At 40.5% G+C, this 24,501-nt stretch overlaps 2 protein-coding genes across 2 annotated transcripts; both read left to right on the top strand.

The window, feature by feature from the left end:
- On the top strand, positions 1–24,501 carry LOC122449459 (schlafen family member 12-like). Its single transcript, XM_043481028.1, has 4 exons — positions 1–408; positions 18,471–19,549; positions 20,442–20,522; positions 23,804–24,501. The coding sequence occupies exons 2-4, from the start codon at positions 18,496–18,498 to the stop codon at positions 24,382–24,384; spliced, it is 1,716 nt and encodes a 571-aa protein (XP_043336963.1). The 5' UTR covers positions 1–408; positions 18,471–18,495; the 3' UTR covers positions 24,385–24,501.
- On the top strand, positions 7,449–10,099 carry LOC122434086 (tripartite motif-containing protein 6-like). Its single transcript, XM_043457577.1, has 2 exons — positions 7,449–8,562; positions 10,080–10,099. Exons 1-2 carry the CDS (start codon positions 7,572–7,574, stop codon positions 10,097–10,099), a joined length of 1,011 nt encoding a protein of 336 aa, XP_043313512.1. The 5' UTR covers positions 7,449–7,571.

The raw sequence follows: 24,501 nt of genomic DNA, 5'->3' as shown, positions 1-24,501 counted from the left end.
CTCCCGGCGCGTGGGGGACACTGCCTGACAAGCTGATTGGCTGCCGCGCTAACAGGCGGGAACGGCCGCTGGCGGATGGGGACGCCGAGCCCGGAAGAACCGCGACCGGGACCAGAAAGCGGACCTCGCCAGTTTCGATTTCTTTGTTTTAAGTGAGCTTCGTTCTTTTAGCCCTATCGTGCATAGTATCTTCGAAAGTACAGATAAGCAGGCCCAGAAGGAGAAATCTCCCGCCACCACTCGGACACTCACGTGTTTAAAGCCCGGGCTCTTCACTCGCAAAGTTTCGAGCGGCGGAGGCGGCGGCGTCACCATTGGCTGGATGTGCCAGCTCGCCTAGCGTTTATCAGCTCGCCTTTCAAACTGGGAACAACAAGGATCCTGCAAAGTTCTAAGCAGCGCACCTGGGTAAGTTTGTCCCTCCCCCCACCGCCCTGCCCCCGCAGTTGCCAAACGGGCTTCCCTGGTGGCTCAGTTGGTAAAGAATCCGCCTGCAATGCAGGAGACCCCGGTTCGATGCCTGGGTTGGGAAAATCCGCTGGAGCAGGGATAGGCTACCCACTCCAGTATTTTTGGGCTTCCCTTGTGGAGACCTGGGTTCGATCCCTGGGTTGGGAAGATCCCCTGGAGAAGGGATAGGCTACCCACTCCAGTATTCTTGAGCTTCCCTTATGGAGGCCTGGGTTCGATCCCTGGGTTGGGAAGATCCCCTGGAGAAGGGATAAGCTACCCACTCCAGTATTCTGGTCTAGAAAACCGCATGGACTGTGTAGTCCATGGGGTGGCAAAGAGACGGAGATGACTGAGCGACTTTCACTACTGCCACATATTTGGACCTCAGCTTCTTATCCTAAGTCTAATCCAGCCGCCCCCAACCCTTTTTGACACCTTTCTTTTAGAGAAAGACAATTTTACCACCACCGTGGTGGGGATGGGGGTGGGGTGAGGGGGTGTGATTTTGGCAGTAATTCGAGTGATGGGGAGCAGCACATGAAACTTCCCTCGCTGGCCAGCAGCTCACTTCCTGCTGTCCCCGGGCAGACCCTGGCCCGATGTTCCCTCGTGTCTGAGTCTTGGCTCCGTGACTCCTGTCTCCGTAGCTGCTGAGGCTGCTAAGTCGCTTCAGTCGTGTCCGACTCTGTGCGACCCCATAGACGGCAGCCCACCAGGCTCCCCCTTCCCTGGGTTTCTCCAGGCAAGAACACTGGAGTGGGTTGCCATTTCCTTCTCCAATGCATGAAAATGGAAAGTGAAAGTGAAGTCACTCAGCCCTGCCCAACTCTTCATGACCCTGTGGACTGCAGCCTACCAGGCTCCTCGGTCCATGGGATTTTCCAGGCAAGAGTACTGGAGTGGGGTGCCATTGCCTTCTCCGTCTCTGTAGCAACATCTACCAAAAGCCTACAGACTGTTAAGGACTTGGGATTGGGACACGTGGGAGCTTGAGGTCAGAGCTGGCATCTTCCCCTGCATGGACCTAGGGAGAGAAAGTTGGGGTCTGAGCAGCAGCATATCACAGGGAGGGAGGAAGGGCAAGGGACAGGTCAGGAATAAGGGGAGTTAGGGTTTTGTGGATAGAAATGTGGCTGGCAGTCACTGGTGAACTGTCTTCTAAATCCAGAAAGAGAAACCAAGCCCTTAGTGCTTTGCCAGAGCTTATAGTCTAAAAGGGAGTGGGGAGAAGAACCACGCCCTTTTAAACTAAATACAAAGTGCTAAGGGAGAAGGCCAAAGAATGCACCATGTGCTTGTGGTCTGTGGTTTGTGTGTGTGTGTATGTGTGTGTATTTGGCATCTTGGTTTTTATTTCTCAGGAGTTAGTTCCTGTCACTTCTGGCCCACCTTTCTGTGCAGTTACCACCAACCTTCATTCTGGCATAACTAAGGAGATGTGAATGCCATCCCATTGCCCATTAAAAATAGCTAACAACTCAGGCTAAATCCCTAATCCAGGTCGGATAGAATTTTCCCCAAAGTCTGAAGTGTGGAAGATTTCAAAAACGACTTACCTGTAAAACTAGATCCAAGGTTCCAGGTGAGGTCAATGATTTTTAGGCTCTTATGGATTTGGTAGGCTTCAGTTCCCAGCATATTTAAGGACTGTGTTCCACCACCTAAAGGCAGTTGTTTTGAACTGTAGAAAGTTCTCCATAGTTACAGAGTTGGACCTGCACGGCCAGGATGTCATGCTCACCCACAAGCTCTGGGTCCTTTTTCTATATGGTGTCTCAGTTCCAGCTTCCGTGGGTTCCAGGTTGCCCAGCAGGATGAGAAGGCATCCTCCTTAAGCACTCTGGGGGGTGAGACAGTACATATGGTGAGTGAACCAGAAGGGTTCACCAGTGGTAGGGCCTGATGCAGAGGGTGTTAAGGTTGGGAGGAAAGGTGAGAGGACTCGATGCAGAAGCTACAAGAAGACTGGGATGCAGGGACTTCTTGGCAGGGCTTGTATTACAGAAGATACTAGGACTGGGACTGTGTTCTTGGGCATGAGTAGAACTGATTCTCCCTTTGGGATAGAGATGCAGAATCTTTTCTGTCAGGTCAGCAGGAAATGTGGACCTGTGTTTGAGGCAGCCCTCATGTCTAAGAAATACAAAGAAACTGGGTCTAAAGAATACTAGTTGTACTGCAATATTGTGGAGAAAGCATAGGATGGCAGGCATACTTATCTCTCTCTGCTCTTTTCTTTTTTTTATTAATTTATTTTAATGATTTTATTTTTAAAGTTTTGTTCTACAGTTGAGTATAATTGATCGACAATATTGTGTTAGTTTCAAGTGTACAGTAAAGTGACTCCCTTATACATGTATCTATTCTTTTTCAAATTCTTTTCCCATTTAGGTTATTACAGAATATTGAGCAGAGTTCCCTGTATGTACAAATACAGTAGGTCTTTGCTGGTTATCTGTTTATGCAACATTAAGACTTTTATTAAGGGTTATAATTAAATGACTTTGTTTAGCTGGCTTTATCATTGTTTATCTACCAGGTGAGGATACTTCCTCTGTTAGTCTCTTTTGGGGGGAATGTTCCTTCCTTCAGGACTTCCCCAGTAGCTCAGCTGGTGAAGAATCCACCTGCAATACGGGAGACCTGGGTTCGATCCCTGGGTTGGGAAGATCTCCTGGAGAAGGGAAGGGCTACCCACTCCAGTATTCTGGCCTGGAGAATTCCATGGACTGTATAGTCCATGGGGTGGCAAGGAGTCGGACATGACCGAGTGACTTTCACTTTCACTCACTCCTTCCTTCAGGGTCATGTTCAAAAGCTTTTCTTCTAGGGACCTGGGCCAAGGAGTCCTGTTTGAATGGATTACTAGGTCCTCATCTCTTAGAAGGGCATCTTCCCTCTGGTCCAGCTCTGAGTTTTGGGGCAACCTTGAGGAAATGGTTCTGCCTTCTAGTAGACTTGGAACCACAGCCTTCTCCCTCCAAAAGGTACAGGGCAGAGCCCAGTAATCCTCCCAAAGATGAAGTTGCTAAAGAAAAATCTGGACAACTCTCTGTCTCTGAGTCTGTCTGTGTGTGCCTATTCCCATGTGCTCTTTTGCCCGCTAATAAATGCTTAACTTGTTTCACTACTTCCCATTTCTCTTGGAAATCCATTTATTCACAGCTGATGGGCCAGGGCCTTGTCACTAGCCACTGGTCCTTGGTGGTCTAGTGCCTGGGTTTCAGAGCTCTCATTGCCATGGCATGACTTCAGTCTCTGGCTGGGAACTGAAATCCTGCTTAAATCTGCTGTAGTCCAAGGCCACCCGAGATCATATTTGGTGCAGAAACCCAGGAATTCAAGGTAAACCGCAGCCTTTGCCCAGCTGCGGCTTGAGGCCCCTGACTTTTGCTCTTGTCCTTTTTCTCTTGCTTTCTGCTTTGCTTTCTATTCAAGACATGCAGAGCATAAACTCAGTCTGCTCACTGCCTTATGGGTCCACTCAAATTGAGTGACAAGGGCCACCCTCAAATTAAGGATACCCCAGGTCATGCAGGTTCAAATAATGCTTGAGTGACAGCTGACGCTGTCTACTGGGACCTAGTGGAAACATGATTTCTGACGGGGAAGGAGCCCAAAGGGTCTTTCAATCTCTCTGTCCCATGTAGAACCCTCCACTATGCTTTCCTTTCGCACCTTATTCACACAAAAAGATCTCCATATAAGCGATTCAGGCTACCATGAGGGTGTGACTCTAGCTGAGTCTGTCTGCCCATGTGCGTGCCTGTTTATTTTCCTCCTAATAAACACTATATTTTTTCACTAAAAAAAAAAAATCTTATACCATTCTTTAGGAAACCATTTGACAATATATATTTAGATCTTTAAATATTTCATCACTCGATCTACTGATTCAACTTTTAGAAATCTCTGTGTCTGTATATACTTCATCTACTTCCAGAGTTTTATAATTTTCACTTATTTATGTACCTAAGACCAAGTGTAACCTCATGTTTTAGAGCCAAGCTTTATTTCCACAGATCTAGACACTTTCTTCACTTAACATGATTTTTCCCCTAGGGAAAAATCCTCCATTTCTAGAACAGAAGAAATGTTCTGTTCTGGCCTCCATTCCCCATCCTAAAAAGCCTTTACATATGTTTGAATCATATTTGTATACTGAATTGAAGTACTTTGTCAGGAGACTCTTAGACTCACTGCAAAGTAGAAGATGTAATTAGCCTATCCAAGCCTCAGTATAACTGATCTATGATCCTAGTATAATTTATTGAATAATTAAAAGCAACTTCAGGGTACTTCCTTAGTGGTCCAGTGGTTAAGACTTTGTCTTTCAATGCAGGGAGTGCAGGTTCAATTCCTGGTTGGAGGGCTAAGATACAACATGCCTCGTGGCCAAAAAAAGCAAAACATAAAACAGAAGCAATATTGTAACAAATTCAGTAAAGACTTTAAAAAATGTTTCACATCCGCCCCCCAAAAAAATCTTAAAACAATTTCATTTCCCAGCTGTAGAAAAATAAATAATACTATGCTAATAATATATATGAAGTTATGAAGCAGTTAGTAAGGTTTTTAAAAATAGCTAATCATTATTTTACAAAATGAGTATATATAACATATTATTACACTGGAAAAACAAGATTTAAAACTGTTTGTCAAGTTTAGTATGGACCAGACCATACAAACTCTTCCATTGGAAAAAGCTCATCATGTTGGGTAAAGTGTTAAAAGAGCAGAAAAACAGCTTACATCTCTAATTTATATTATGTAGCTACTATAACTATACAGAAAAGATCTTAAAAAAAAAAAAAAAGATCTTAATGACTCAGAAAACCACAATGGTATGATCACTACCTAGAGCCAGACGTCCTGGAATACAGAGTCAAGTGGGCCTTTAGGAAGCATTCCTACGAACAAAGTTAGTGGAGGTGATGAAATTCCAGCTGAGCTATTTCAAATACTGAAAGATGATGCTGTTAAAGTACTGCATTCAATATGTCAGCAAATTTGGAAAACTCAGTGGCCACAGGACTGGAAAAGGTCAGTTTTGATTCCAATCCCTAAGAAAGGCAATGGCAAAGAATGTCCAAACTACTACACAATTGCACTCATCTCACACACTAGCAACGTGATGCTCAAAATTCTCCAAGCAAGGCTTCAACAGTATGTGAACCAAGAACTTCCAGATGTTCAAGCTGGATTTAGAAAAGGCAGAGGAACCAGAGAAATTGCCAACATCCGTTGGATCATAGAAAAAGCAAGAGAATTCCAGAAAAACATCTACTTCTGCTTTATTGACTATGCCAAAGCCTTTGACCATGTGGATCACAACAAACTGTGGAAAATTCTTCAAGAGTTGGGAAAATCAGGCCATCACACCTGCCTCTTGAGAAATCTGTATGCCGGTCAAGAAGCAACAGTTGGGACCGGATATGAAACAATGGATTGATTCCAAATTGGGAAAGGAGTATGTCGAGGCTGTATATTGTCACCCTGCTTATTTAACTTATATGCAGAGTACATCATGAGAAATGCTGGGCTGGAGGAAACACAAGCTGGAATCAAGATTGCTGGGAGAAATATCAACAACCTCAGATATGCAGATGACACCACCCTTGTGGCAGAAAGTGAAGAATTAAAGAGCCTCTTGATGAAAGTGAAAGAGGAGAGTGAAAAAGCTGGCTTAAAACTCAACATTCAAAAAACCAAGATCATGGCATCTGGTCCCATCACTTTATGGCAAATAGATGGGGAAACAATGCAACCAGTGACAGACTTTATTTTCTTGGGCTCCAAAATCACTGCAAATGGTGACTGCAGCCATGAAATTAAAAGATGCTTGCTTGTTGGAAGAAAAGCTATGACAAACCCAGACAGCATATTAAAAAGCAGAGGCATTATTTTATTGACAATGGTCCATATAGTCAAAACTATTATTTTTCCAGTAGTCATGTATGGATGTTACAGTTGGACCGTAAACAAAGTTGAGCATCAAAGAATTGATGTTTATGAACTGTGGTGTTGGGGATGCCTCTTGAGAGTCCCTTGAACTGCAAGAAGATCCAACCAGTCCATCCTAAAGGAAATCAGTCCTGAATATTCACTGGGAGGATGGATGCTGAAGTTGAAACTCCAATACTTTGGCCACCTGATGCGAAGAACTGACTCACTGGAAAATACCCTACTCATTGAAAAAGACCCTGATGCTGGGAAAGACAGAAGGCAGGAGGAGAAGGGAACAGAGGATGAGGTGGTTGGATGGCATCACTGACTCAATGGTCATGAGTTTGAGCAAGCTCCAGGAGTTGGTGATGGACAGGGAAGCCTAGCATGCTGCAGTCCATGGGGTCACAAAGAGTCGGACATGACTGAGCAACTTAACTGAACTGAACTATAACCTTGACACCAACATCTGTCAACAATAATATGAGAAAGGACAATTTTTTTACAATCTCATCCATGATCATAAATACAAATCTTAAACAAAATATTACAAGTCAGATTCAATATTAAGAAATGATAGCAGGAGGAAGGACTTCCCTGATTGTGCGGTAACTGAGATTTGGTGTTCCCAATGCAGGGAGCCCAGGTTTGATCCTTGTTCAGGGAACTAAAATCTCACATGGTACAACTAAGAGTTTGCATGCCACAATTGAAAGATCCCACATGCCACAAGGAAGATGCCACATGCTGCAACTAAGATATGGCATGGCCAAATAAATAGACTAAGTAAATATTTTTTTTTAAAAAGAAATGATTACAGGAGTGATGTCAGCAAAAAGGTGGATAAGGAAGCTTCAACTCCCCATGAAAATATAGGAAAAAATAAAAAAAAACAAGAAACCAGATGGCTCAATAGTCTGGGCTCCAAAATCACTGCAGATGGTGATTGCAGCCATGAAATTAAAAGACACTTACTCCTTGGAAGGAAAGTTATGACCAACCTAGACAGCATATTAAAAAGCAGAGACAGCCCCGAGCCTCTCTGCCTCGGTGGCAGCGGCAGCAGCTGTAAAGCCTCGGCTCTGATCCAAGTCACAGATTCCAGGATTCTAAACGCTGGAAGCACCTTAGAAGTCAGGGCTGGCCAGGCAGAGGCCAGGAAAGTGGCTACAATGACTTCAGCAGTCCTGGTGGACATCCAAGATGAAGTGACCTGCCCCATCTGCCTGGAGTTCCTGACCGAACCCCTGAGCATAGACTGTGGACACAACTTCTGCCAAGCCTGCATCACTGCAAACAACAAGGAGTCCGTGCCTGGCCAAGATGGGCAGAGCAGGTGTCCCGTGTGCCAGACCAGCTACTGGCTTGGGAACCTGCGGCCCAATCGGCACCTGGCCAACATAGCTGAGAGGCTCAGGGAGGTGGTATTGGGCTCAGGGAAGCAGCTGAAGGTGATTCTTTGTGCACACCATGGAGAGAAACTCCAGCTTTTCTGTGAGGAGGATGGGAAGCTCATTTGTTGGCTTTGCGAGCGGTCTCAGGAGCACCGTGGTCACCACACATTCCTCATGGAGGAGATAGCCCAGGAGTACCAGGAGAAGTTCCAGGAGTCTCTGAAGAAGCTGAGGCAAGAGCAGCAGGAAGCTGAGAAATTAACAGCTGTTATCAGAGAGAAGAGGACATCCTGGAAGAATCAGATGGAACCTGAGAGACACAGGATCCAGAAACAGTTTGATCAGTTGAGGAGCATCCTGGACAAAGAGGAGCAGCGACAGCTGAAGAAGCTGGAGGAGGAGGAGAGGAGGGGGCTGAACATGATAGCAGAAGCTGAGGTCGAGCTGGTCCAGCAGAGCCAGTCCCTGAGAGAGCTCATCTCAGACCTGGAGTGCCGTTCTGAGGGGTCAGCAACAGAGCTCCTGCAGCATGTGAGTGATGTTGTGAAAAGGAGTGAGTTCTGGACCCTGAAGAAGCCAGAGGCTCTCCCCACCAAGCTGAAGAGTATGTTTCGAGCTCCAGATCTGAAAAAGATGCTGCGAGTGTTTAGAGAGCTGACAGATGTCCAGAGCTACTGGGTGGACGTGACCCTGAATCCACACACGGCTAATTTAAATCTTGTCCTGTCTAAGAACCGGAGGCAGATAGCAATGATAATGGGCTTCCCAAGTGGCTCAAGAGGTGAAGAATCTGCCTGCCATGCAGATGACCTGGGTTTGATCCCTCGGTCAGGAAGATCCCCTGGAGAAGGGAATGGCTACCCATTCTTAATATTCTTACCTGGAGAATCCTGTGGACTGGCTGGCTATACAGTCCATGGGGTCACAGCATCAGACATGTCTGAAGCGACTTAACACCCATGCACTCATTCACAGTAGTAAAATAGTTCAGTTATATGGTAGTATATGGTTAATTTTTTAACTGCCAAACTATTTTCCAAAGTAATTATACCATTTAATATCTTTTTTTATCATTGTAGAAGTTATTCTGCATCCTTGCTATAACTTGATTTTGTTTCCCTTTATGTGTTTTAATAGATGTGTGTAGTGAGGTATATATAAAAAAAAAAAAAGCAGAGACATTACTTTGCCAACAAAGGTCCGTCTAGTCAAGGCTATGGTTTTTCCAGTGGTCATGTATGGATTTGAGAGTTAGACTGTGAAGAAAGCTGAGCGCCGAAGAATTGATGCTTTTGAACTGTGGTGTTGGAGAAGACTCTGGAGAGTCCCTTGGATTTCAAGAAGATCCAACCAGTCCATCCTAAAGGAGATCAGTCCTGGGTGTTCATTGGAAGAACTGATGTTGAAGCTGAAACTCCAATACTTTGGCCACCTGATGTGAAGAGCTGACTCATTGGAAGAGACCCTGATGCTGAGAAAGATTGAGGGCAGGAGGAGAAGGGGATGACAGAGGATGAGATGGTTGGATGGCATCACCGACTCAATAGACATGGGTTTGGGTGGACTCCGGGAGTTGGTGATGGACAGGGAGGCCTGGTGTGCTGCGATTCATGGGGTCGCAAAGAGTTGGACTTGACTGAGCGACTGAACTGAACTGAACAATAGTAAGTGGTTAAAGGCAGTCAAGTGAGTATATCAAGAAGACACAGCATTCAAAACTGTAAGAAATTGCATGACAATTTTGCTTGCCCTTGGCTCAAACTCTCCCTGGCTTGGCAAGATCTTGGTCTGGATGAGATAGCAACTCAGTTCCCACTTCCCTCCTTGACATGGAGGTGCCAGAACAGGCCTTACATGTGATATTCTAACCTGTCTTAAAGACTGCCTGAGGGATGGTGTCCATATCACCTCATTCAGACCCCAGGTGGGAAAAAGTGGCAGCCACTCTTTGTGAAATCTTCAAGGAGACTATAAACATACAGATGTCTAGGACAAAAGACTACAGTTGAAGACATACAATAACCATCTAAAGCCTGGAGAAAGAGCTGGGGTGAGATTTTGGGGAAATGAAGGTATTGCAAAGCAATTATGTATATGGAGAAATTGAATAAAGCTCAGGTAGGAGTTGTGATCAGTAAAAGACCTGAGAATTTCTTAACCTCTCATGTGAGGCAGACTCACTATGCTCAGACCATGTTCAGCTAATCAGTGAAAGACTGCCCTGGCACAGAGGCAGTCTGCAAAAACTGGGAGAGGGGGCTGTTTTTTCAGACATCTGATTTTCAGCAAAAACTTGTAAGGCATAGAGAGAAACAGGAAAACATGGCCCATGCAAAATAAGAAGGTAGAATGGCAGAACTTTCCCCTGAGGAAACTCAGATATCAGACATACTAGATGAAGATGTTAAAACAACTAGATTAAGTATGCTCAAAGAGCCGAAGGAAAAAATGGACAGAGAACTAAATAAACCAGGCAAACAGTATATTTACAAAGTAGGAATATCAACAAAAATAATAGAAATAATAAAGGAAGACAAATCTGGAGCTGAAAAATACAATAACTGAATTGAAAAAAAGTAGAGAAATTCAACAGTAGACTTGAAAAGGCATAAGAAAAAAAATCGATGAATTTTGAGACAAGACAATTGAGATGATCGAAGTCGAAGAGCAGAAAGAAAAGAATGAAGAGAAGCAAACAAAGCTTTGGGGATTTGTGGGATATTATCACACAGAGCAATACACATTATGGGAGTCCAGAAGGAGAAAAGAGATTGTTTGAAGAAATAATGACTGAAAACTTCCTAAATTTGGTGAGATATGTGAATCTACAGAAGAAACTCAGTAAACTCCCAAGAAGGATAAACCAGAAGAGATTCACACCAACACTTCTTATGATCAAGCAGTCAAAGCCAAAGGCAAAGTGAACCTTGAAAGTAGCAAGAGAGAAGCAACTTGTCATATCACACAGGATCTTCAGTAAGATTAATAGCCAGTTTCTCAGCAGAAAACCTTGGAGGCTAGAAGGCAGTGGGATGATATATATTTAAAATATTTTAAAAAAAACCTGTCAACTGAAAATTCTATCTCTGGCAAAACTGTCTTTTAAAAATAAAGGAGAAATTAAGATAGTCCCAAACAAAAGCTAGAGGAATTTATTTCCACTACGCTAGCAATAAAGGGAATGCTGAAGGGAATTCTTCAAGTTAAAGTGAAAGGATGTCAGATAGTAATTCTAATAACAGTTATTGGTAAAAGAAAATATGTAGACAAATACTACAAAAGTATTACTATAATTTTGGTTTGTAACTATTTTTATTTTCTACTGGATTTAAAAGAAAAATGCATAAGTAGTATAAATCTAAGTTACCGGTACATAGTATATAAAGATACAGTTTGTGACATCAGTAACATAAAGTGAGGGAGTGATGAGTTATAAAGAGGTAGAGTTTTCCTATGTGACTGAAGTTAAATTGGAATGATTTTAAGGCAGATTGTCATCATTTTAAAATGTTATATATGAGGTTTCCCTGGTGGCGCCCAGTGGTGAAGAATTTGCCTGCCAATGCAGGCGACATGGGTTCGATCCCTGATCTGGGAAGATCCCACATGCTGCAGAGCAGCTAAGCCCATGCACCACAACTATTGAGCCTGTGCTCTAGAAACTGGGAGCTGCAACTACTGAAGCCCGAGTGCCCTAGGACCCATGCTCTGCAACAAGAGAAGCTGTTGTAGTGAGAAGCATGCACACTGCAAGTAAAGAGTAGCCCCTGCTCGCTGCAACTAGAGAAATGCCCAGACAGCAATGAAGTCCCAGCACAGCCAAAAATAAATAACATTATTAAAAAATAAACTCTTCATCAAATCCTCTGGGTTTGAGACACATAGTTAAAAAAAAGTCCCAACACCCATTTATGATTAAAAAACTCTCTGCAAACTAGGAATAGAGGGGAACTTTCTCAAATTGGTGAAGAAGACCTGCAAAAAAACCTACAGCTAACATCCTACTTAATGGTGAGAAATTTGAAATTTTCCCCCTAAAATTAAGTTGAGGTAAAGATATCCCCTCTCACTACTTTTTTTCATCATTATATTGGATGTCCTTATTAAAACAATAATAATAATGAAAGAAAGAATAAAGGTATACAGATTGGGAAGAAGAAATAAAATTTGTTCACAGATGACAATCATTTCTGCAAAAAATTGAAAGAATAATAAAACAAAAACTACTGAAACTATAAACAGTTATAGCAAGTTTTCAGGATACAAGGTTAATATACAAACGTCAGTCATTTTCCTATATACTTGCAATGAGCAGTGGAATTTGAAATTAAAAACACAATATCACCTACATTAGCACCACCCAAAATGAAACGCTTAGGTATAAATCTTTGAAAATATGTAAAAGATATGTACAGGGAAAACCACACAACAGTGATGAAAGAAATCAAAGTAGAGCTAAATAGGGACTCCGTATCTGTGAATAGGTTTCATATTGTCACAATCTTAGTTCTTCCCAACTTGATCTATAAGATTCAATGCAATCCCAATCAAAATCCCAGCAAGTTACTTTGTGGATACCAAAAAACTGATTTTATAGTTTACATGGAGAGAAAAACAGAACCTCAAATAACCAATACAATATTAAAGGAGAAGAACAAAGTTGGAGAACTGATACTCCCCAACTTCAAGAAAGTACTTTAACTTCAATAAAGCTACACTGGTTAAGGCAGCATGGTACTGATGAAAGAACAGAAAAGATCAATGAAACAGAATGGAGAACTCAGAAGTAGACCTGTATCAATATGGCCAGCTGATCTTTGACAAAAGAGCAAAGACAATACAATAAAGATAGTCTTTTCAACAAATGGTGGTAGAACTACTGAACATCCACATAGAAATTAAAAAAAATAACATGTAGATAGTAACCTTATACACTTCACAAACATTAACTCAAAGTGGATCATGGGGTGTATTAACAAATGTAGAATTCAAAATGATAAAACGCCTAGAAAATAATCTAGGAGAAAACCTCAGTGACCTTGGCTGACAATGACTTTTTAGATACAACACCAAGGGCATGGTCCATGAAGTAAAGAATTGATAAATTGGACTTCATTAACATTAAAAAACTTCTGCTCTGAAAAGAAAATGTCAAGAGAATAAGACAAGGCACAGACTAAGAAAAAATACTTCCAAGAAACATAGTTATTGTATTGTTATCCAAAATATGCAAAGAACTCTTAAAATTCAACAATAAGAAAATAACTCTATTTAAAAAATGAGCTAAAAAATCTTAACAATCATTCACCAAAGAAGATATACAGATGGCAGATAAGCATATGAAAAGATGATCCACACTATATGTCATCAGGGAAATGCAAATTAAAACAAGATTCTACCACTTATCTATTAGAATGGCTAAAATCCGGAACACAGAGAACACCAAATGTTGGCAAGGATGTGAAATACCAGGAACTCATACTCATTGCTGATGGGAATATAAAATGGCACAGCTACTTTGGAAGACAGCTTGGCAATTTCTTACAAAACTAAACATACTCTTACTGTATAATCCAGCAATTTTGATCCTTGGTATTTTTCCAAAGGAAATGAAATTTTTTGTCTCCACAAAAACCTGCATATAGATGATTTAGCAGCCCTATTCATAACTGCCCAAACTGGGAAGCAATTAAGATACCCTTCAGTGCTCAGTCGCTTCAGTTGTGTCTGACTCTTTGTGACCCCATGGACTATAGCCCACCATGCCCCTCTGTCCATGGGATTCTCCAGGCAAGAATACTGGAGTGGGTTGCCACTCCCCTCTCCAGTAGATGCTCCCGACCGAGGGATCAAAACCCATGTCTCCTCATGTCTCCTGGTTTGGCAGGCAGGTTCTTTACCACTAGCACCACCTGAAAAGCATCCTTCAGTAGGTGAATGGATAAATAAACTGTGGTGTATTCAGGCAATGGAATATTATTCAGAGTTAAAAATAAGTAAGCCTGGATGGGAGGGGAGTTTAGGGGAGAACAGATACATGTGTATGTGTGGCTGAGTCCCTTTGTTGTTCACCTGAAGCTATCACAACATTGTTAATTGGCCACACCCCAATATAAAATTAAAAGTTTTTTTAAAAAATAAGTGAGTTATCAAGCCATGAAAAGACACAGAAGAACCTTAAATGCATATTATCACGTGAATGAAGTCAATTGAAAAGATTGTATACTGTATGACTGCAATTATACGACATTATGGGAATGGCAAAACTAAGACAGTAAAACGATCAGTAGTTGTCAGGGACTGAGGGTTGCAGAGAGGAGAACAGGTGGAGCACAGAAGATTTTGGGGGGCAGTGAAAACGCTCTGTATGATAGTGCAATCATGGATACATGTTATTATACATTGGTCCAAACCCATAGAAAATTCAACACCAAGAGTGAACCCTAAGGTAAACTATGGGGAAAAAATAAACACAAAGGAAGGCATTAAAATAGGAAATGAGGAAAACATAGGCAGAACATCTTCAACATAAGTTGCAGCAACATGTTTTTGGATCTGTCTCTTCGGGTTATGGATATAAAAGGAAAAATAAACAAATGGACCTAACTAAACTTAAAATACTTTGCACAGCAAAGGAAACCATAAACAAAATGAAAAGACAACTCACAGAATGGGAGAAAATATTTGCAAACAATGTGACTGACAAGGGTCTAATTCCCAAAGTATACAAACAGGTTATATAACCCAAATGTCAAAAAAACAACCCAATCAAAAAGTAGTCAGGAGACCTAAATAGACATCTATTAAAGATAGATAGCCAACAGGTACATGAAAAGATGCTCAAGGTTGTTAATTATAAGAGAAAAATGCAAGTCAAAACTAAAATGAGGTATCACCTCACACTGGTCAGATCTGACCATCATTAAAAAGTCTACAAACAATAAATGCTGGGGAGGGTATGGAGAAAAAAGAACCCTCATACACTGATGGTGAGAATGTAAATTAATGCAGCAGCTATGGAGAACAGTATCCATATGATCCAGCAATCCCACTCCCAGGCAGTTTTCTAGGGAAAACTAATTCAAAAAGATACATGCACCTCAGTGCTCATAGCAACTCTACTTACAGTAGCCGAGGCATGGAAGCAACCTAAATGTCCATTGACAGGTGAATGGATAAAGAAGATGTATCATATAAATATATACACATACACACAAAACGGGATATTACTCAGCCATAAAAAGGAATGAAATAGTGCCATTTGCAGAAACATGGATGGACTTAGAAATTATCATACTAAGTGAAGTTAAGTCAGACAGAGAAAGACTAATATCATTTATATATGGAATCTTAAAAAAATGATTCATATGAACTTATTTACAAAGCAGAAATAGACTCACAGACATAGAGAGCAGACTTATGGTTACCAAAGGGAAAAGGCAGGGGGAGGGATAAATTAGTATTAACATATACACACTATTATATATAAAATAGATAGCCAACAAGGGCTTACTGTATAGCACAGGAAACTATATTCAATATCTGTTAATATCCCACAACGAAAAAGAATCTGAAAAAGACTAGATTTACACACACACATACACACACATATGTATAACTGAATTAGTTTGCTATACACCTGAAACTATCACATCGTAAATCAACTATACTTCAATTAAAAAAGAAAGGAATCGGGTGGAGAGGGAGGTGGGAGGGGGGATCGGGATGGGGAATACTTGTAAATCCATGGCTGATTCATGTCAATGTATGACAAAAACCACTACAATATTGTAAAGTAATTAGCCTCCAACTAATAAAAATAAATGAAAAAAAAAATAAGATCTGTACCCTTAATCACATCTGTAGAGGCTGTTGGTATAATATAAGGTAACATATTTGCAGGATCTGGGGTTTAGAGCATGGACATCTTTAAGGATTATAATTTTGCCTGCCATAAGACATGATGATATCACTATTGTTTTATTATCAAACTAAAATTTTCTAATGTCATAAAGTAAATAAAAGAGAGAGGCAATAAATAAATAAGAAAGGAAGGAAGGAGGTAAAAAAAAAGCAAAAGGATAACTGGATGAATGTAAGTTAAAGGATCTCATTCAACGCTTCAACAAAATAATCAATAAAGACATAATATATTCCTTAAAAAAATAAGAAATGAGGGTCAGAAGAAGATGAAATGAAGATGGCTTCACTGGTGAATTCTACCTGGCTATAAAGATGGCTTCACTGGTGAATTCTGCCTGGCTAAATTTTTGTGTGTGTGTGGGATTCTTGCCAATAAAAATAATTTTCTCAACTAAAATCGGAACATTAGCACCATTCTGGCTGTCCAGTCTCAGTCCTGTGCAAGAAATACTAAGGTGATCCACTTGTCAGATATCTTAATTTGTTCATGCTTCTATCACAAAATGTCATAGACTGGGTGGCTTATAAACGGTAGAAGTTTATTTCTTACAGTTATGGAAGTTGGTGCAGCAAATTTGGTGTCTGATGAGGGCGGCTTCTTGCTTCTTAAATGACTGTCCTTTCTCTGTCCTTACATGGTGTAAGGGGTCAGGCAGCTCTCTGGGGAACCTTTTATAAGGATACTAATCTTAATTAGGAAGGCACCCCCCTTATGACTTAATCACACCACACCCCAAACATCATCACACTGGGGATTAGGTTTCAACATGTGAATTTTAGGGGCACACAAACATTAAATTTATAGTACCAGGCTATTCTCTGGAACCAGGATCCAGTCATGAGGTCCCAGGACAACATGTTGGCATGAGTCCCAGGGCTCCTTGGGTAGAGGCCGTTGAGAACTCCAAAGAGAGGAATGTTGGACCTGAAACCTTACAGTGTTGTCCAGGCTTGGGCAACCTTCCAGGATGACACTGCTGGCCCTGGCTGGTCCCAGGCACTGGAAGGGCTCAGAAAATTTCATGGACGACATTCCAGAGCATGAAGAGTGCTCTGTACCCCGGAGGTTCAGAGTCCATGGCAGGAACCAGCCCCAGATCTTTCCTGTTTGTGTTCTGATTAGAAGCCCCCACCTGATTTCCTGTAGTTTGAAAACAACCACTCTAAACTTCCTGGTGGTTTCCCTGATGACTCAACAGTAAAGAATCTCTGCCTGCAATGCGAGAGACCTGGGTTCTGTCCCTGGGTCGGGAAGATCCTCCTTGGTAGAAGGCATGGCAACCCACTCCAGTATTCTTGCCTGGAGAATCCCCATGGACAGAGGTTGGGGTCCATGGGGTCGCAAAGAGTCGGACACAACTGAGCGACTCAGCACACAGCACAAAGAGTTATTTTCGATGTCTCAGCTCTGGCTGCTGTAACAAAACTATCCTAGACTGGGTGGTTTATAAACAACAGAAATTTATTTCTCACAGTTCTAGAGGCTGGGAAGTCCAAGATCAAGGTGCCAGTGTGGTCAGGTTCTAGTCTGGTTGAAAAGAGGGTCTTTTTCTGGTTGCGGACTACTGACTTTTCATGACATGGTAGAGAGCAGAGAAGAGAAGCAAGCTGTCTTGAGATTCTTATAAAGGCATTAATCTTATTCATGAGTGCTCGAACCTTATGATCTCATCTGATCCTAATGACCCCCCAGAGGCCCAACTTTCTAATATCTTCAGCATGGTAGGGCAGGGGTTCGGCGTACGAATTTTGGAGGGAAACAAATATTCAGTCCATACAGTTATTTACAAATGATCAAAAGTTTATGGAGACTGAGGTGGTATCTACAACCCACAGCTGAGCCTCCTCAGGATACTGGTCCAGCAAAGGATAGGAATATTTGGACCCTTTATATCCTTTCCCAGTGTAGTTATTTCTATCTGTGATAAACTTTACACTCAGTTGTCTCTAAGCCATATAGCAAAACCATAATCCCAATAGACCTTAAAGGGACAGAGCTAATGGATTATGTATATAGTTATACTAAAGCAGATGTTTTTGTATATAAGAATTTTACCTCATTGAAAATATGTGGCTATGTGATATCTGATAGAAAATGGATAGAAAATAGAAAATCTTGGCCCACCTTGCTTAAGATCAATGGCCAAAATTTGTGAATCTGATTCATCCTTGCAGGAAGGAAAAATTACTACAATGGCATATTGCACCAATGCAACATTGTAAAGCAATGTTGCTTTACAACTAAAAAAAGAAAAAAATGGTATATTGCTAAATGTGTTTATACTCAACAATGATAATTTCACCAAAGGATTCCTCAATAAGATAATTAAGATGAAGTTGAAATTATTTTAAAAATTAAAATATATGTAATATATAAAACTAAAACTTGGTTCACTGAGATCAGAAATATAGATAGGCTCTCCTCAGGGCCTTATTTAAGAAAAGAAGAGAGAAATAAGTTTTTTATATATATGGAATTAGAAAGTATATAATATAAACAGATAAATATGAGATTCAAACAATTAGAAGAGGGTCGTATAAAACTATGGTAAAATATTGAAAAATTTTAGAGGAGTACAAATTATCACCTTAATTCAAAATATGTTCAAAAAAACATACTTTGTATCCTTACCGTGCTGTTCAGTGGGATATAGGGTAAAGCAAAAGAAAGAATGTTGCTGGGTTTGCCTCACAATACAGAATTTGCTATCTCTTCTGTTCAGGTACTATTTTAAATGGCTGTCTGTTTTACAGAAAAGAATTTCTGCTTGGAAATTGAATGGCTCCTGAGAAAATGACCAACTGTATTGTTTCGGACTCTAACTACGCTGAGCTGGTTTTAGATGTGGGAAAAGTCACTTTGGGGGAGAAGAAGAGAAAAAAAATGAGAGATTCTCAACTGAGAAAAAAGCAGAATGAAAACCTCTCAAAATGTGTGATTACTTTGCTGAATTCTGGAGGGGGGATGAGCAAGATTGAAATTGAGAATGAAGATTATAGTTATGAAAAAGATGGAATAGGATTAGATTTGGAACATTCTTTAGCCGATATGGTTCCAATTGTTCATAAATACTTTGACTTTATGAAACAAGGTAAATATTTTCTGATTTTTGTCAAATCGTGGAGCTCCAAAATCCCTGGGATGAAGATTGCCACCTTGAGTTCCAATTTGTACAAAAGAGATATAACCTCTGTAAATGTCATGAATGCTACCGTGGCACTGGAATTCCTCAAAGACAGGGTAGAAACTAGAGAGAGATTTTCTTTAATGTCGAAATCATCTTCAAAGAGGTGCCGAGAAGAAACAGAAGAAAGTAGCACAAAGGCCTTGGCTTCTGATTTTTTTAATAAGACGCAACTCGGGTACAGAGAAAAACTCACCTTTACTGAATCCACATATGTGGAAATTAAAGACTTCTCAACACAAAAGCTGTTACAACGCATTAAAGAGATTCTCCCTCAGAACGTTTCTGCATTTGCAAATACTCGTGGGGGGTATTTGTTTATTGGTTTAAGTGAAGAAAGACAAGAAGTAATTGGCTTTAAAGCAGAGAAGAGTGACCTTGACAAGTTAGAAAGAGAAATAGAAAAATGCATCAGCAAGTTGCCTGTCTATCACTTCTGTATGGAGAAGAAGAAGATAAATTATTTATGCAAATTCCTTGAGGTATACGACGAAGAAAATCTTTGTGGATATGTCTGTATGCTCAAAATAGAGCCGTTCTGTTGTGCAGTGTTTGCCAAAAAGCCGGATTCCTGGCATGTGAAAGACAATCAAGTGATGCAGCTGTCCGTGGAGGAGTGGGTGCAATTAATGATGGATCCTGAGCCGGGTGAGGAAGGGGGATTAGAAATAATGGTGCATTTGGCTGCGGCAGCAAGGTTTTTTGTTCTCTGAGATTGGGGGCAAGATCAATAGTCCTCAGATTTCAACACCTAATTTACTAATCTTTGGTAGATACAAGCAATAGTTTGCTATCTCTACCTGTTTAGAAGGTAGTGATTCCATACACAGAAGTACATTATCTTCTCTCCACAGCACTACCTGGTGTAATTTTTCTTCCCTATCACCTCTACTCACTTTCAAGGAAAGCCTGTGAATTCCTTCTCCCTTTCCCTTCAGAACTCAGTTTCAGTAACTGACCATTTCTTTCTCTCAGGAACACTTGCCTCTTTTATGTACTTGCTCCTTCATCTTTCTTTACACCTTTCCCTTAAAACCTCTTCCCTCTTCCTCTCCTGTTTCTTCCATTTGTGGGCCAACATATAACCCTAAATTGGACAGATAAGAAAAGGATAATGTTGGTATTTTATCTGATTTTTGGAAAAGGAAAGCATCCAGTGAAATTGGACCAGCACTAGCAACTTAAAAATCTCTGAAATTGCAAGCCTTATTCTTAGAATCTGCATGAAATTAGACTCTCCTTCACTAGCCATCATGTTTTCTAATTTTAATTGCTTTTTAAATGAGCTCAGTTATATGGTAATGTATTCAATTACTATTCATGCACTTTCCTATTAATATTCAACATAGTATGCTTCAGCAGCTTCAAGGAATAAATTTATAACTTTTGTCTGACCTGGGAATCTATCCCCGATATTTAACAATATTTCTATTGGGAAAATGGGGTCATTTCTAACCAGACTTTAGATATACAAAGCATTTAGTTGAAATACTAAGCATTTAGTTGTGACAAATTAAGAAAGTGGTTTTTGTTTTTTAAGATTTTTCCAGGTTGCTTGAAGAGATGAACCTTCAACGAAGTATGTTATCACCAATTCCCCATGATTGGTCTGTTGATAAAGGTAAGAATTTAGAAAGTCATCAGCAGAGATATCACTTTAGAGGTAATTTAATTAGGGTTTCTTTGGACTTGTTTGTGTTTTCAAATCTCCTCTTCAAATCAGCTCTGTCTTGAAACTTATCATCAAAGCATATTCTGGCATTCAGGGGAATGCTTCTGGTGTTTTTAGCGTGGACTATATCAAAATGTAATATTTCAGATTTTGAGTAGACTTTTTCTTGGTGTAATAGGAGCTCCTTTCATTGGAAGTAAGAGAAACCCAAGTCAACTTAGTTTAAACAAAAAGGAAATCCATCATGTCAGTAGGAAGTCTATATTGAGACCCAGCTTCATACACGGCTATATTACATTATTGAAGAAAGACCAACAATACTCAGAATCTCTGATTTACCTGTTTTTGTTGTTATTGTTTATGGGCAATATGTTTGTTGTTTTCTGCTGTTTAAACAGTGTTATCTTGAATATTTTTCTTCAGCCTTCTGTGGCATATTTGTGAAGGTTTTTCTAGGGTGCACACCTAGGAGTAGAATTGCTAGGTCAGGAAGTATATGAATATCCAAGCAATAAGGTAATGCCAGATTGTTTCCCAAAGTAGATGAGTCACTTTACTCCCACCAACATGTTAGAAATGGCACATCTTCTCCAGTTGTCAGCTTCTCTTCATCTTTCTTTTCATCCTCCTTTTTCCCACTCAGATAGGTGTAAAGTAGTATCTGTTTACATCTGCATTTCCCTGGTTATTAATTTGGTTGAGCATCTCTTTGTGTACTTACTGTCGGTATGTATTTTATTGCCTATGAAATGCCTATTCTGTTGGTTGCCCATTTTGCTATTAGGCTTTTGTCTTTTTCCTGTTGATATGTAGGAGATTCTAGAATCCAGATCCTCTTCTGATCATAGGTATTACAGGTTACAGAAATCTTCTCCAAGTTTGTAGCTTTTGTTTTCTCTTTTCTTGAGGCTGCTGCTGCTGCTAAGTTGCTTCAGTCGTATCCGACTCCTTCAGGCATATGATGATTATCAGCAGCTTGATAGTTTTGCTGATTATAACTTAAATTTAAAATAGTCCAAGTTACCAATATTTAAATTTTCTGTTTCAGTGCTCTTTCTGCTTTGTGTATGAGATCCTCTCTAACCAGAAAGTTAGAACCATATTTCCTTTCATTTTCTTCTAAAAGTTTTAGGGTTTTGCACTTTATGTTTAATATTTAAAGCCTCAATCTATCTCAGTGGTGATGTAAGGGTGGTATTTCATTTTATTCCATGTGGATAACCACATTGTTGTTTTTTATTCACTAAGTCGTGTCTGACTCTTTGTGACCTCCCTGGACTGTAGCCCACCAGGCTGCTCCATCCATGGGATTTCCTAGGCAAGAATACTGGAGTGGGTTGCCATTTCCTTCTCCAGGGGGATCTTCCAAACCTCGCAATCAAACCTGTGTTCTCCTGGCTTGGTAGGCAGATTCTTTACCACTGAGCCCCCAGGGAAGCCCAGTAACCACATTACCCAACTCCAGTTACTGAACAGTTCCCATTTTCACCCACCAATTTGCCATGCCAACTCCAGCAATATTACTAGGTATATGTATAACTATGTTTCTAGAATCCTTATTATGTTCATTTGGTCAATTTGTCCTTATACACACTATACTGTCTTAATATTGTAATATTGTTCTAAGTACTTAGCAGGGCAGGCCTCCTTACTAGTACTCTTTTTCCTGGAGAGCGTCTTGGCAATTTAAATCATTTAATCTTGGAGAAGGAAATGGCAACCCACTCCAGTACTCTTGCCTGGAAAATCCCATGGACCGAGGAGCCTAGTAGGCTACAGTCCATGGGGTCGAAAAGAGTCGGATACGACTGAGCGACTTCATTTCACTTTATGGCAAAATGTCTTGTGTGAAACATGTTTATCTTAATTTCCATGAAACAACACTCTGCAGTCTAATAAAACTTTTATCTACTGTACATAGAAAAAAAATCATTTAATCTTTGAAACAAATTTTAGAACTGTTTAAGTGCCACAAAAAGCCCTTTAAAGATGTTTATCGCAGTTACACTGAATATCCATATATGCCATTTCAGAAGTGGCATAGTGACATAATTTATATCAATTGGCCTTTGTACAACTGAGCATAGGTTTTTAAAATGTTTTGTTGTTGTAACTGATGTTACCTTTTTGTTTGGCTGCACTGCTTAGCTTGCGGGATCTTAGTTCTCTGACTCAGAACCGAATTTGTGCGCTCAGGAATGAATGAGGTACAAAGTCCTAACCACTGTACCACCAGGGAATTCTCAGCATTTTACTTTAAAAGTTACATTTCTTTCTTATTTGTTGCTAGTGTGTAGAAATGTAACTGATTTTATATATTGATTTCACACCACCTTGTTAAAATTAAATATTTTAAATAACATTGCTTTCCGGACCTAAGAAAATATCATTAAGATATTGTCTTGCAGAAACCAACACAACCTTGCAAAGCAATTATCCTCCAATTAAAATAAAAGAAAAAACTACAGAGGCTTTGGAAGATGCACCATTCCTCCAAAGGGGATTCTATTTCTTTCTGCAGGTAGATAGAGTACCAGTGATAACCTTGATTTTTTGTTTTAAGGTTTGTTTTATACTTTTCTAGCAATAATATCTTTAAATTTTGCCCTTACCATTATTAGGTCATGGCTCTTCTTGAGTCTCAAATTCTGAGGTGTTAACCACGGGCCTTCCGCTTTTCAGGGACTTGAATTCCAGTCTAAGTCACCCCACCACCATGAGGTTGATGAAACTCAGGTTCCGCTCTTTTTAACCTCCCAGTTGACATTTTCTTCTGGGTTGTCTGCATCTCACCCTGTATCTGCCAGTTAGTTGAAGGAAATGTGTATGTAGAGTTTGGCTGCTTTTCTGCAGTTTTATCTTAGATTTTCCTTCTCGAATTATAGTTCCTCTGGTAGCCCTGAATGCCAGTCTCTTTTTCCTCAGCCTAGTAAAACTGAAGATTTATGCTTGCGCTGTATTTACCCATGACATGATATGGAAAATATCCTCAGGCAAAAAGCTGGGATGAATGTGGTGCTGCTTCCTGTGCTTCCATCAAATATTGTGACCCTTTAAGTCCTGCTTGTGTTGGTTGCTCTCTAGTTCTTTAAATTTCTATTTTTATATGTTATGCAACTTTTATAGTTGTGTTTGGTGGGAGGGATTGGTCTGGTACAAGCTACTTTGTCATGGTTGGAATTGGAAGCTTCCAATGTTTAAACATTTATTATGATTATTTTCATATCTAGTGCCATCAGAAAAGGTGACGTATATTCCAGAAATCCTCTGCAAGAGACTGTTCTCACAACATGAAGGACTTGCACAGTTAATACGTAAAGAAATGGGCTCTGTTCATCATGGTACATTGATCTTTTCTAAGAGTTGGTCTTTGGATCTGGACTTGCAAGAGAACCAGAGCGTCATCTGTGATGCACTTCTAATTTCCCAGGACCGTCCACCAGTCTTATACACCTTCCTCAGGGAACTGAATGAGGAACTAAAAGGTTATTCTATACAAACTGCCTTAACTTTAAAGAAGAAACTGGTAAAAATTGGTGGCTACACTGGTAAAGTGTGTGTCATGACAAAGATCTACTGGAGTGAAGAATCTTCTATATTAACTGAAGGCAGTGCAAGACTTCTTCATGATTCAAGCTTATCTGCAATTTACCCTAAGTCCTACACCCTTATAACCAGTCAAACAATGAACGACTTAAAGAAGGCCCTTTTTATAGTCTTGAAGAGTCTTGGAACTTTGAGTGATAAATTTGATTCTGAGATTTTTCACCATCTCCTGAGCAATCAGCAGGGATTACTTTCTGAGGAATGACAAAAGGTTGTTTAAATATCGTCCAGTTCACTTTAGTCGCTCAGTTGTGTCCGACTCTTTGCAGCCCCACAGACTGCAGCACGCTGGCTTCCCTGTCCTTTGCCATCTCTCGGAGTT

Source organism: Cervus canadensis, chromosome 1 (assembly GCF_019320065.1).
Source record: "Cervus canadensis isolate Bull #8, Minnesota chromosome 1, ASM1932006v1, whole genome shotgun sequence".
NCBI classification, from domain to species: Eukaryota; Metazoa; Chordata; class Mammalia; order Artiodactyla; family Cervidae; genus Cervus; species Cervus canadensis.
Note: the sequence above shows the minus strand (reverse complement) of the source record. Positions and strands in the feature narration are given on the sequence as shown.